We start from the raw sequence: 14241 nt of genomic DNA, 5'->3' as shown, positions 1-14241 counted from the left end.
TGATGGCAAGCAATCCCAATACAACAAGTCTGGTATGACTAAAAAGCATTGGGCTACCAGAGGACCGGTTGGTTAAACAGAAGATAAGCCATCAGCCTGATGGTGCGAGCCTCCACCTGGGGGATCACAGGGTGGGGGGCCAACTTCTTCTGTTCTGCATAGATCTGGCAGCAGTCTACAACAGATGCCTGGGTGCAGGAAACGGTATCTCTAGGTTATGCTTTTGTCTTCAGGAAGCATCCTCCTCGAAGGTTTTTTGTACCAGCCCGTCTCTGATAGAGATGAAGGCCAGGGCTTTGCAAGAGGCAGTTCAGAAATTGCTTCAGTCAGGAGTAGTCATTCCAGTTGCTCCTGCACAACGAGGACAGGGTTTTTACTCCAACCTGTTTCTAGTTCAGAAGCCAAATGTGTAATTTCGGCCCATTCTCAATCTCAAAGTGCTGAACAAATACATTTGCGTGCCTCGGTTTCACATGGATATTTTACGTTCCATCATTTTGGCCATGGAGCCAGGGGATTTTATGGTATCCCTGGATATAGATGATGCTTACCTACATGTTCCTATAGCACTGTCCCATCAGTGTTATCTCAGGTTCGCTATCCTCCAACAACATTTTCAGTTGCGGGCCCTACCTTTTGGGTTAGCCACAGCCCCCAGAGTTATTTACCAAGATTATGGTGGTAATGGCAGCTTATCTTCGCCAGCAGGGGATAAGAATTTTTCCATACCTCGACGATCTTTTAATCCTAGCACAGTCACAGGAATTGCTCCTATGACATCTGCAACAGACGATAACGTGTCTGCAGAAGCACGGGTGGCTCATAAATTGGACAAAATCGTCTCTAGTTCCGTCACAGCGGATGACTCACTTGGGGGCTGTACTGGATTCAACTCTTCAGAGAGTAATTTTACCTCTGAGCAAGATATCCAAAGTTCAGTCAAGGATTCAGGACTTGCTGCACAGTCAATGCGTGTGATGGGATTGATGGTGTCAACATTCGAAATGGTGGAGTATGCTCCGTTCCACTCGAGGCCTCTGCAGCATCTGATTCTTGCCAAATGGAATGAGTTGCATCAGATGATAAAAACGCAGACTATGGTTCTTACAATAGAAGTAAGAAGGTCATTAGCCTGGTGGCTACAGACATCCCATCTGGACAAGGGGAGACCCTTTTGGATATCCGATTGGGAAATTCTGACAACAGATGCCAGTCTACAGGGCTGGGGAGCAGTGTCAGGAAGGTTGTGTTTCCAGGGACAATGGACCAAGGAAGAAGGTCGCCTGCCAATAAATATATTGAAACTTCGGGCCATATACATGGCACTGATTCAGGCAAAGGACATTCTTCGAAGAAAACCAGTTCAGATCAATGCGACTGCAGTAGCGTACCTCAACCATCAGGGAGGAACTCACAGCCGAAAAGTGATGACGGAGGTAAGTCACATACTAAAGTGGGCAGAGCTTCATCATCCAGCCTTGTCCGCAGTGTTCGTTCCGGGAGTCCTAAACTGGGAAGCGGACTTTCTCAGTCAACACGCCATTCAGGCAAGCGAATGGGCTCTACACCCGGAGATTTTCCATACTCTAGTTTCCAAGGTCTTAGCATTCCTTCAGGCAGAAATTGATAAAGGTTTGAAGGTGGCTTCCTTGAGAGTGTTGGCATTGACTGTATGGTTCCAAAACAAAAATTGCCAACTTATAGGATGTGCGTACTTTTTTCCAGGGAATGCTGCTCATTCAACCTCCCTTTGTTCCTCCTACAGTGACTTGGGACTTAAGTTTAGTCTTGAAAGCCCTTCAAGTTGCTCCGTTTGAACCACTTAATAAAGTGGATCTTAAATGGTTGACAGCTAAAGTTCTCTTTCTACTGGCTATGGCGTCAGCTAGAAGAGTGTCAGATTTAGGGGCATTGTCATGTTGTTCCCCCTTTCTGATTTTTTTATCCAGATAAAGCAGTTCTCAGAACTAGATCTGGGTATCTTCCTAAGGTGGTGTCTAAATTCCACCTTAATGAAGAAATTGTAGTCCCGGCTTTCCAGGTACCGGACCTTTCTGTGGGAGATGCGTCGCTGGACGTGGTCCGTGCATTAAGGATCTACGTGGATCGTACCAGTGCCATCAGAAAGACAGATTCTCTCTTTATTCTCTACGGATTTTACAAGAGGGGATGGCCTGCTGATAAGCAGACACTGGCAAGATGGCTTCGGATAATGATTTCAAAAGCATATTCTCAAGCTGATCTCCCTGTTTCGGATAATGTCTCTGCTCACTCTACGCATAAAGAAGGTCCTTCATGGGCAGCACAGCATGGTGCTTCAGCAGAACAGATATGTAAGGCAGCCACATGGTCTTTCATTAACACATTCATTAGACATTATGCCATGGATACCTTTGCCTCTCATGACGCTGAATTAGGTCAAAGGATTCTCCTGTCCAATCAGGAGCGTCCCCACCACTAAATTGCTTTGGGAACTCCCATTGTTATCCTGTGGATTACCTGTGGACCCTGCCAGAGAAATATACGTTATGGTAAGAACTTACCATTGATAACGGTATTTCTCCTAAGTCCACAGGTTCCACCGGGATCCCACCCTGACGCACCTGATTTGAGGATCCTTTTACTTACCAACCTCTTCCTTCTTGTACAGAAGGGTGTGCATGTGTGTTCTTCTCGCCTGATTAGGGTTCTACATGATGCTCCTGCCTTGAGCTTTGGAATACAACTGATTTGCCTGAGCCAGGACGCAGGGATATATGGACGGGTCCGTTGCATGCTGGGAGGCCAGAAAGCTTTGACCGATTGGTGCAAATCCACTGTCGCTTCATCATATCCCATTGTTATCCTGTGGACTTAGGAGAAATACCGTTATCAACGGTAAGTTCTTACCATAACGTATATATCCTTATCCGATAGGAATTTATCTAGCCCATTCTCTAAAAGCAATGACAGAGTTCGCAATTTCTACTCTCTCAGGTAGTGAATTCCAAATACGTATTGTCCTTACTGTGAAGAAACCTTTTCATTCTCTGTGTGCGAAATCTCCTCTCCCTAAGCGAGTGTTTACGTGTCCTTTGTGATGATTTTACCAAAAACAAATCCCCTGCTAGCTCTGTGTATTGTCTTCTTATATGTTTGTAAATGTTAATCATGTCCCCTCTTAATCTCCTTTTTTCCCAGTGTAAACATTCCTAAACTAGCAAGCCTATCCTCGTATTCCAGCGTCTCCATCCCCTTTTAATCAATTTGGTCACCCATCTCTGAACCTTTTCTAGTTCCAGGATATCCTTTTTGTAGTGTGGTGCCCATAATTGTGCACAGTATTCGAGATGTGGCCTTACTAGTGATTTATATAGTGGGAGTATAACATTCTCATCCCTTGTATCAATTCCTCGCTTTATGCATGATAAATCTTATTTGCTGCATTCCTAGTTTGGGTACTGCAGCTAAGTTTGTTATCTATGTGAACACCTAAATCTTTTTCCAGTACAGAATTCCTAGTTTTTCCCCATTCAGTATGTAGGTAGTATTGTTCTATTGTATAGTAGTTTCTCAAGCTTCAGCAGTTACAACTTATAGAGTTGTTTGGCTGCATACATGGAAGGCTGAATCAGAATCCAAAAAGGTACTAGAGTCTTTCACTTTTGTTGGAGATATTCTGTTTGGCACAGAATTAAACAACATTCTTGAGTCTGAAGCAGACTCCAAGACAGTGACGTTTCCTTCAACATATAAAGCTAAACCCAGATTTCCGGCTTTCCAGTCCTTTCGGATCCAAGGTAAAAGAAGGGCCTATGGCAAACAGTCCCAATCAGATAAATCTGGTCAGACTAAAAAGCACTGGGCAACCAGAGGGCCACCATCTAAACCATAAGACAAGCCATCAGCCTGATGGCATGGGCCTCCACCTGGGGGATTTAAGGGTGGGAGGCTGACTTCTTCTATTTGCACAAGTTTGGCAGCAGTCCACCATGGATGCCTGGGCACAAGAAGCGGTGTCTCACGGTTATGCCTTTGCCTTCTAAAAACATCCTCTGCAAAGATTCTTTTGTACCATCCCACCTTCAGTGGAAATGAAGGCCAGGACACTACAAGTGGCAGTTCAGAAGTTGCTACACTCAGGAGTGATAGTACCGGTTCCCTCAGCACAGCAGGGACAAAGTTTCTATTCCAACTTGTTTCTAGTACAGAAACCGAATGGGTCATACCGGCCCATTCTTAATGCTCTGAACAAACACATTTGGGTGCCTTGTTTTCATATGGAAACTTTGCATTCCATTATCTTGGCAATGGAGCCGGGGGATTTTATGATATCCCTAGATATCCAGGAAGCTTACCTACATGTACCTATAGCACCGTCCCATCAGTGCAATCTCAGGTTTGCTATCCTCCAGGAAAAATTTCCAGTTTCAAGCTCTACCCTTTGGACTGGCTACAGCCCCAAGAGTATTTAACCAAAATTATGGTGGTGATGGCAGCTTACCTTCGTCGTCAGGGAATAAGGATTTTCCCATATCTAGATGACCTCTTAATCCTGGCTCAGTCCCAGGAAACTCTGCAATGCCATCTTCAAGTGACAATAGCCTGCTTACAAAGCCATGGCTGGCTCATGAATTGGGCGAAGTCATCCTTGGTTCCGTCACAACATATGACGCATCTAGGGGCTGTATTGGATTCCAGACTTCAGAGATTCTTTCTACCTCTGAACAAAATATCCACGATGCAGATGCAGATCCAGGGGTTACTACACAGTCGGAGAGTATCCATCCATGCAGCAATGCGAATGATGGGATCGATGATCTCTACATTCCACATGGTGTAATATGCTCAATTCCATTCGAGGCCCCTTCAACATCTGATTGTTCCCAAATGGAAAAGACTGCATCAGACGATTAAAACTCAGACCATTATTCTTCCTCAGAAAGTGTGTCAGTCATTAGCCTGGTGGCTACAGACATCCCATCTGGACAAGGGGCGACCCTTTTGGATCTCAGATTGGGAGGTTCTGACATCGGACGCCAGTCTGCAGGGTTGGGAAGCCGTGACAGAACAGTACTTCTTCCAAGGACACTGGACCAAGGAAGAAAGTTGCCTGCCAATCAACGTTCTGGAACTTACCCAGGCAAAAGAAATACTTCACGGCACGCCGATTCAGATTCACTCGAACAATGCAACGGCAGTAGCTTACCTCAATCGCCAATGAGGAACTCGCAGCCGAAGGGCAATGAAGAAGGTAAGCCGCACATTAAGGTGGGCAGAACTTAATCATACAGCCGTGTCCGCAGTGTTCATAACGGGAGTCCTAAATTGGGAAGCGGACTTTCTCAGCCGGCACGACATTCATGCAAGCGAATGGGCCTTGCAGCCAGAAGTCTTGCAGATTCTGGTTAACAAGTGGGGACAGTCGGACGTAGACATCATGGCCTCTCATCAGAACAACAAAGTACCTGCATATGGATCAAGAACAAAGGATACCGAAGCGATCTTCGTGGATGTCCTGTCAGTGAAATGGAAGTTAGAGGAAGTTTTGTTCTACAGGCGATAAGTGTCCTAGTAACAATGTTATTTAAATTGCTGAAATGATATTTATCTGGCGAAGGAGTATATGTTGTTGTATCTTTGATGTCCTTAATCTTGTTTTTCTTTACCATGTTCTCTGCTCATGTCTAAAAGTGCGTTGATTGCTACTTGTGAACATCAATGACAACAAAGGTATTATTATTATTATTATTATTATTATGTCTCTGCTCTCTCTACTCGTTGGGTAGGTCCTCCATAGGTAGCCCACCGTGTTGCCTCAGCTGAGCAAATATGTAAGGCAGCCACATGGTCATCTATTAACACGTTCATTAGAAATGCGCCAGTGCTGCACATGCGCCTGCATTTTCTGCGGGGGCCGCAGAAAATGAGATCGCCCTTGCCTGTCAATCAGGCAGAGGCGGTTGCGAGGGGGGGGGGCATGCAACGCTCCGTTTCCAGAGAGGATACAGAGCGTTGCAGAGGTGGAGCCGGACGAGCGGTGGGCGTTGCGGCACGAATGGAGGCGTGATCGCGGCGGCTGCGTGATGTCACATGCAGCTGCAGCGATCGGGAAGATGGCGGCTAGTCTCCTGCGGGTGCAGCTAAGCTGCTCCGGCAGGAGGCTTCCTCTATTTATGCTAACAAGCAGAAATTGCGATCGAAGTAGGAGAGGCTCCGGTCAGCATGCTGGGCGGCCTTGTCCAGTGATGGGTGACCCCAGCATTCACTCCAAAGGATAGCAAATTCTGCTAATTAGCAGAATTTGCTATCCTTACTGAATTAGGCCCATTATGCCTTTGATACCTTTGCCTGTCAGGACGCTGCTTTTGGGGGCGAAGGATTCTCCTGTCCAATCAGGAGCGTCCCCTCCACTAGTTTCTGCTTTGGGACATCCCAAGGTATATCCTGTGGATATCACTGTGGACCCTTAAGGAGAATTAGAGGTTATGGTAAACTTACTGTCGATAATGCTGTTTCGCCGAAGTCCACATTATCCACAGGGATCCAACCCTGACGCACCTGATTTGAGAATCTTTACGCTTACTAACCTCTTCCTTCTGGTATGGATGTGTGTGTATGTTCTTCTCGCCTGATTAGGGCTCTCTATTATGCTCCTGCCTTGAGCTTTGGTAAATAACTGAATTGCCTGAGCCAGGAGGCGGGGATATAGGGGACTGGCCCGTTGCATCCAGGGAGCCTGAAAAGCTTAGATCGTTGGTGCCATTCCGCTGTTGCTTCCTAATATCCCACGGTATATCCTGTGGATACTGTGGACTTCAGAGAAATAAATAGAGTTATTGATGGTAAGTCTATCATAACTTCTAATTTCATATTTATTTCCAGGAGATGGAGGCACAAGTAGAAAGATCTTGGAGGGAGATCTCATTTTGTCTCCAGATATTAAAAGACAAGATAACATCACACAGGACTCTCCGGGGGACATCTCCAGTACTCTAAATATACATCCTGTACCTCTCAGTGCTCATCTATCATCTGATCTCTCTCATCATGGGAAATGTTCTCCTGATAACTCCAATATTGTTACACATAGTGCTGCTCTTACAGGTGAATCAGTTTTTACATGTATTGATTGTGGTAAAAGTTTTGTACATCAGTCAATGTTTCTTATACATCAGAGAAGTCACACAGGTGAGAAACCGTTTCCATGCTCTGAGTGTGGGAAATGTTTTTCTCTGAAATCAAATCTTGTTAAACATGAGAGAAATCACACAGGTGAGAAGCCATTTCTATGTTCTGAGTGTGGAAAATGTTTTAGACAGAAATCATATCTTGTTACACATCAGAGAAGTCACACAGGTGAGAAACCATTTCCATGTCCTGAGTGTGGGAAATGTTTTATACAGAAATCGTATCTTGTTACACATCAGAGAAGTCACACAGGCGAGAAACCATTTCCATGTCCTGAGTGTGGGAAATGTTTTACACAGAAATCATATCTTGTTACACATCAGAGAAGTCACACAGGCGAGAAACCATTTCCATGCCCTGAGTGTGGGAAATGTTTTACACAGAAATCATATCTTGTTACACATCAGAGAAGTCACACAGGCGAGAAACCATTTCCATGTCCTGAGTGTGGGAAATGTTTTACACAGAAATCACATATTCTAATACATGAGAGAAGTCACACAGGTGAGAGGCCATTTCCATGTCCTGAGTGTGGGAAATGTTTTATATGGAAATCAGCTCTTGTTACACATCAGAGAAGTCACACAGGTGAGAAACCATTTCTATGCTCTGAGTGTGGAAAATGTTTTTCTCTGAAATCAGATCTTGTTAGACATCAGAGAAGTCACACAGGTGAGAAGCCATTTCCATGTCTTGAGTGTGGAAAATGTTTTTCTCTGAAATCAGATCTTGTTAGACATCAGAGAAGCCACACAGGTGAGAAGCCATTTCCATGTCCTGAGTGTGGGAAGCATTTTACATGCAAATCACATCTTCAAATACATGAGAGAAGTCACACAGGTGAGAGACCGTTTCCTTGTCCTGAGTGTGGGAAGCATTTTACATGCAAATCACATCTTATTACACATCAGAGAAGTCACATAGGTGAGAAGACATATCCGTGTCCTGAGTGTGGAAAGAGTTTTACAAAGAAATCAAATCTTGTTAGTCATGAGAGAAGTCACAAAAGTGTGTAACCATTTCCATGTGCTGTGGCTCTGATTCAGGTTTGTGTGCAAACTTAACGGTTTGCATATGAGTCTCCGTCATTGGATACAGACTTCCTGGACCCTGCTGTCTGGACCCGATGGCCAGTCTGAGTAAGCTTCGGTTTGTGCAGACTGACCAAGGTCTGTTACCATCATGAGTTGGTATGATTTTCCAATGCGATGTACTCAGATGCGGCCCGCCAGTCTCCTGCTGCATTTACATTTAATTTGTACGGTATTGCACTGCGTCTGCGCAATTCCTTACAGATCGACATCAGGCCCTGAGTGCACAAAATACTTTACACTAAAATATCTTGTTACACGTCACAAAATCCACATAAGGAGAAAGGATTGGCATGTTGGGATGTCTGGGTGGTATAAGTTCATGTCTGAGAGGATGTTCTTAGAGCTGCATGGCATTTGTGGAGCTTTTATATACTTGTAAGATCTTGAGGAGTGTTTTATAGCATTTGGGGCAATATGGGGGTGAATGAGATGGGGTTGCCTGGGATGTGTTTTTTTCATTTTGGAAATAAAGGCCTATGTGCATTCCTTATGGATATCAGGGCTGCACTTGCTTTTAGCTGGATGCCTATCACAGAGTTAGTGAATGTAGAAAGTCAATTCTAAAAATTAAGTCATAGTAAAGTGTAGGTAAAGCATACACCTATCAAACATACCATTATAACCACCTGTAATATCTCCCTGTTGTGCCGCCATAGCTTCTCTGACACATCCACAAGACCTCTGAAGGTATCCTGTGGTATCTGGCACCAAGATGTTAGCATCAGATACTTTTAAGTCCTGCAAGTTGTGAGGTGGGGCCTCCTCAGACTTGTTTCTTCAGCACGTCCCACCTAAAGCTCAATCAGATTAAGATCTGGGGAATTTGGAGGCAGGTCACCACTTTGAACTTTTGTCATGTTCCTCAAACTTTCTGAACAAGTTTTGCAGTATGGCATGGTGCATTATCCTGCTCAGAGGCCAGTGCCGTCAGAGAATACCATTGCCATGAAGAGGTGCTACAATGTTTAGGTAGGTGATGAGTATCAGAGTAACATCCTCATGAATGGCGCTAGATCCAAGCTTTCCCAGCGTTCTGATGCCTCCACTGGTAAACGATGCACACGCACCAGGATGTCCACATGATCTAAAAGAAACTGATGTATCCAACACTCATAGGCTCATTGTAGGAGTTATAGCTGCTGAGCAGGTGTCAGCATCATCACTCAGGTCGGTCTGCAATGCACTGTAAGTGATTTTATAGCCAACATTAACTTTCTTCAGGGTCCATGGTCTCCACAGGGTTAACCTTGGGATATGGTTGGTTGAGACCAGGCACAGAATAGCAAAGCTTGAGCCTCCCAGGATGCACTGGGTCCCTCTCCCGTCATACCTGGTCCACAGCTCAGGCTCCTCCCTCATACCTGGCCCACAGCTCAGGCTCCTCCCTCATACCTGGCCCACAGCTCAGGCTCTTCCCTCATACCTGGCCCACAGCTCAGGCTCTAACCTCATACCTGGCCCACAGCTCAGGCTCTTCAGTTTTTGCTTGGTGCCAGCAGGAGCTGGTCTCCAGCGAACAGTGGTGCTGCATGATGCAGCCCAAGCTTTGAAAATTTTATTTTTTACTAAGCAAGCAGCACTAGGCAGTCTATGGGATGCCAGCACTGCTGTTCCATCAACCCAACTGGCGCCGCGATACCAGCCATGGCTTGGTGATTTCAGCAGGACCCTGGCACCTTCCGCTAAGAGACACACCCCGGACTGCATTCTGAATCATGAGGGGCAAAGTAAGGTGAGTTCCCGCTTGCGGACCTGCTATTGAGCAGTTTCTATTACAGTAGCGTTTCTGTATGATGGGTACAGCTGGCCTGGTTTCGCTCTCCACGCACATCAGTGATCCTTGGGTGCCAGTGACTCTCACTGATTGTCCTTCCTTGCACCACTTCCTATGGGTACTAACCACTGCATACCAGGAGCACCCCAAAAGTCCTGCTGTTCTGGAGATGCTCTGACCCAGCTGTCCAGCCATCACAATGTGGCCCTTGTCCGTGTTTCTCATGTCCTTACGCTGCCCATTTTTCCTGCTTCCAACAAATCATCTTCCGGTATGGAGTGTTCTTGTACTACCTAATATATCTTGGGTTACTACAATGATATAAGCTGAATTTGGGGAGCGGGGATATTAGTGTGGCACATAATGAGAGAATGATGAAGGAACACTGTAAGAGGAGGGCAGTATAGAAGCAGTGACAGATGTGATTATATACTGCACCCATATGATATATACACATATGGAGTTGCTATGGCATGTCTGATGAGGGTAAAATGTACTATTAGAGAATAGGATTATACACATCACACAATGACCTCCTGTGACTGGGAAAGAGCAATGACTGCACTGACCATGGGGAAATAATGTGACTGGTGAGATAATGGGAACAGAGACTGGAAGAGGGAAAGTGTTTGTTACTCAGCGCTGTAATTGGTATTTGCCTCCACATTGTTTCATTTTTGCAGCTGATATGTATTTGATTGAATTCCTTGGTTGATTGGGTCACTCATTATGAAATACTGGGAATACAACAGGAAATGTTTCCTGAGGAATGTGCATGTCTGCACTGAAACGCGTCACCTTCCCTTGAGTTTCCCACATTATTGCAGCAATTGTTTTATTCTGTACAAACCTCTTCCTATAATATCAGGATCTATCATCACCAGCTTCAGCGTCACTGAGTAACCTTCCCAGAGCAATAGCTGTGTATAACACCTAATCCAGCCGCCTATGCTACCGGTGTACATGTAATACAGACGCAGCGTCACTGAGTATCCTGCACCAGAGTAATAGCTGTGTATAACACCTAATCCAGCCGTCTCTGTTACCGGTGTACATGTAATACAGACGCAGCGTCACTGAGTAACCTGCACCAGAGTAATAGCTGTGTATAACCCCTAATCCAGCCGTCTCTGCTACCGATGTACATGTAATACAGACGCAGCGTCACTGAGTAACCTGCACCAGAGTAATAGCTGTGTATAACACCTAATCCAGCCGTCTCTGTTACCGGTGTACATGTAATACAGACGCAGCATCACTGAGTAACCTGCACCAGAATAATAGCTGTGTATAACACCTAATCCAGCCGTCTCTGCTACCGGTGTACATGTAATACAGACGCAGCGTCACTGAGTAACCTGCACCAGAGTAATAGCTGTGTATAACCCCTAATCCAGCCGTCTCTGCTACCGGTGTACATGTAATACAGACGCAGCGTCACTGAGTAACCTGCACCAGAGTAATAGCTGTGTATAGCACCTAATCCAGCCGTCTCTGCTACCGGTGTACATGTAATACAGACGCAGCATCCCTGAGTAACCTGCACCAGAGTAATAGCTGTGTATAACACCTAATCCAGCTATCTCTGCTACCGGTGTACATGTAATACAGACGCAGCGTCACTGAGTAACCTGCACCAGAGTAATATCTGTGTATAACACCTAATCCCAGCCGTCTCTGCTACCGGTGTACATGTAATACAGACGCAGCGTCACTGAGTAACCTGCACCAGAGTAATAGCTGTGTATAACCCCTAATCCAGCCGTCTCTGCTACCGATGTACATGTAATACAGACGCAGCGTCACTGAGTAACCTGCACCAGAGTAATAGCTGTGTATAACCCCTAATCCAGCCGTGTCTGTTACCGGTGTACATGTAATACAGACTCAGCGTCACTGAGTAACCTGCACCAGAGTAATATCTGTGTATAACACCTAATCCAGCCGTCTCTGCTACCGGTGTACATGTAATACAGACGCAGCGTCACTGAGTAACCTGCACCAGAGTAATAGCTGTGTATAACCCCTAATCCAGCCGTCTCTGTTACCGGTGTACATGTAATACAGACGCAGCGTCACTGAGTAACCTGCACCAGAGTAATAGCTGTGTATAACCCCTAATCCAGCCGTCTCTGCTACCGGTGTACATGTAATACAGACGCAGCATCACTGAGTAACCTGCACCAGAGTAATAGCTGTGTATAACATCTAATCCAGCCGTCTCTGCTACCGGTGTACATGTAATACAGACGCAGCGTCACTGAGTAACCTGCACCAGAGTAATATCTGTGTATAACACCTAATCCAGCCGTCTCTGCTACCAGTGTACATGTAATACAGACGCAGCATCACTGAGTAACCTGCACCAGAGTAATAGCTGTGTATAACACCTAATCCAGCCGTCTCTGCTACCGGTGTACATGTAATACAGATGCAGCATCACTGAGTAACCTGCTCCAGAGTGATAGCTGTGTATAACACCTAATCCAGCCATCTCTGCTACCAGTGTACATGTAATACAGACGCAGCATCACTGAGTAACCTGCACCAGAGTAATAGCTGTGTATAACACCTAATCCAGCCGTCTCTGCTACCAGTGTACATGTAATACAGACGCAGCATCACTGAGTAACCTGCACCAGAATAGCAGCTGTGTATAACACCTAATCCAGCTGTCTCTGCTACCGGTGTACATGTAATACAGACGCAGCGTCACTGAGTAACCTGCACCAGAGTAACAGCTGTGTATAACACCTAATCCAGCCGTCTCTGTTACCGGTGTACATGTAATACAGACGCAGTATCACTGAGTAACCTGCACCAGAATAGCAGCTGTGTATAACACCTAATCCAGCTGTCTCTGCTACCGGTGTACATGTAATACAGACGCAGCGTCACTGAGTAACCTGCACCAGAGTAATAACTGTGTATAACACCTAATCCAGCTGTCTCTGCTACCGGTGTACATGTAATACAGACGCAGCGTCACTGAGTAACCTGCACCAGAGTAATAACTGTGTATAACACCTAATCCAGCTGTCTCTGCTACCGGTGTACATGTAATACAGACGCAGTGTCACAGTGAGACTATCTGCACATTACATTAGAGGAACAGTCACATGTTCTGTATGACAGCATCAGAGCTGTCTCTCTCCATATGATCCGGCAGTGTACCCCAGATACCATGATGTCATCCCATTACGTAAGAGCCCCCCGATGTTATGTGTCTCCTGGACCCTCTTACCTGCTTATAGCTGTGATCAGTTGCTGAAGATTTGTTATTATAATGAATATGTAAAGTTGTTTCATGTAATAAAATGATGGTAAAGGATCTGTGAGTGAGTGTATGTCATTGGTGCTCAGCCATCACTATGTGTATTTAGGGAAACACTGACCAATCACCGCACCCAGCGCCTGGACAACCGATGTGGTTATAATATATAAGTACTATTCCACAAGTTACATAAACATTAATATATAGAAGCAGAGTACAAGGAATAATACAAGTATTTAAAATGTACGATGTGTAAGAGTTAAGTGCACAACAATTATTCTGCCATAAAATACACATTTCTGCAGCGGGGTACACTGGGATTCCACAGGGAATACATTGAGGTGTAGAGTTGGATCTTAATCTGAGGCACCAACAGCGCTAAAGCTTTGACTGTTCCCAGGATGCATTGCATGGCCTCCTCTATAACCCCGCCTCTGTGCACAGGAGCTCAGTTTGTAAGTTGGTGCCTGCATAGTAGGTCACTTTAACAGGAGGGGGGCTATGCTAGGCAGCCGTGAAAAGAGCTTTTTTAGAATACTTCAAGGGCCGCAGCACTTTCTATGTTATTATGACGTGCTGTGGCTCCATCACCTCCCTAGCGTCGCTGCATACTACCGCGGCCAGTTCCCGGGTACTTGCCGTAAAGGCGTACTGGTCCACAGGCACACCACCGCTGACGCTCTCCGGATCGCGTGGCTGCACATCAGGGAGGAGGTAAGAGGGTCCCCCAGGTGGGACCCACTGGTAAATCGCGGTTCGGTCACAGTCCTAGGAGACGGACCGTGCCGCTGGCATGGACACTGTACTTCACAGGGAGCCCACTATATCCACCAGGGCAGGGAGCACATGTTGGATTTTAATAAATCCATTTTACATAGGCTTCACAGTACCCAGTGGTGAGGACCAGCATAGGGGATAAGGCGCTGACC

The 14241-nt window shown here is 45.7% G+C and overlaps 1 protein-coding gene across 3 annotated transcripts in view; it reads left to right on the top strand.

Annotated features, from left to right (window-relative positions):
- Positions 1-13557, top strand: part of LOC135054613 (gastrula zinc finger protein XlCGF26.1-like) — a 46237-nt gene extending 32680 nt beyond the window's left edge. For all 3 annotated transcript variants that reach the window (XM_063957809.1, XM_063957810.1, XM_063957808.1), the window contains one exon: positions 6865-13557. In XM_063957809.1, coding sequence (XP_063813879.1) covers positions 6865-8186 — 1322 coding nt within the window. In that variant the 3' untranslated portion in view covers positions 8187-13557. The remainder of the gene's footprint in view (positions 1-6864) is intronic.
- The last annotated feature ends 684 nt before the right edge of the window (positions 13558-14241 follow it).

Source organism: Pseudophryne corroboree, chromosome 3 (assembly GCF_028390025.1).
Source record: "Pseudophryne corroboree isolate aPseCor3 chromosome 3, aPseCor3.hap2, whole genome shotgun sequence".
In the NCBI taxonomy this organism is placed as follows: domain Eukaryota; kingdom Metazoa; phylum Chordata; class Amphibia; order Anura; family Myobatrachidae; genus Pseudophryne; species Pseudophryne corroboree.
Note: the sequence above shows the minus strand (reverse complement) of the source record. Positions and strands in the feature narration are given on the sequence as shown.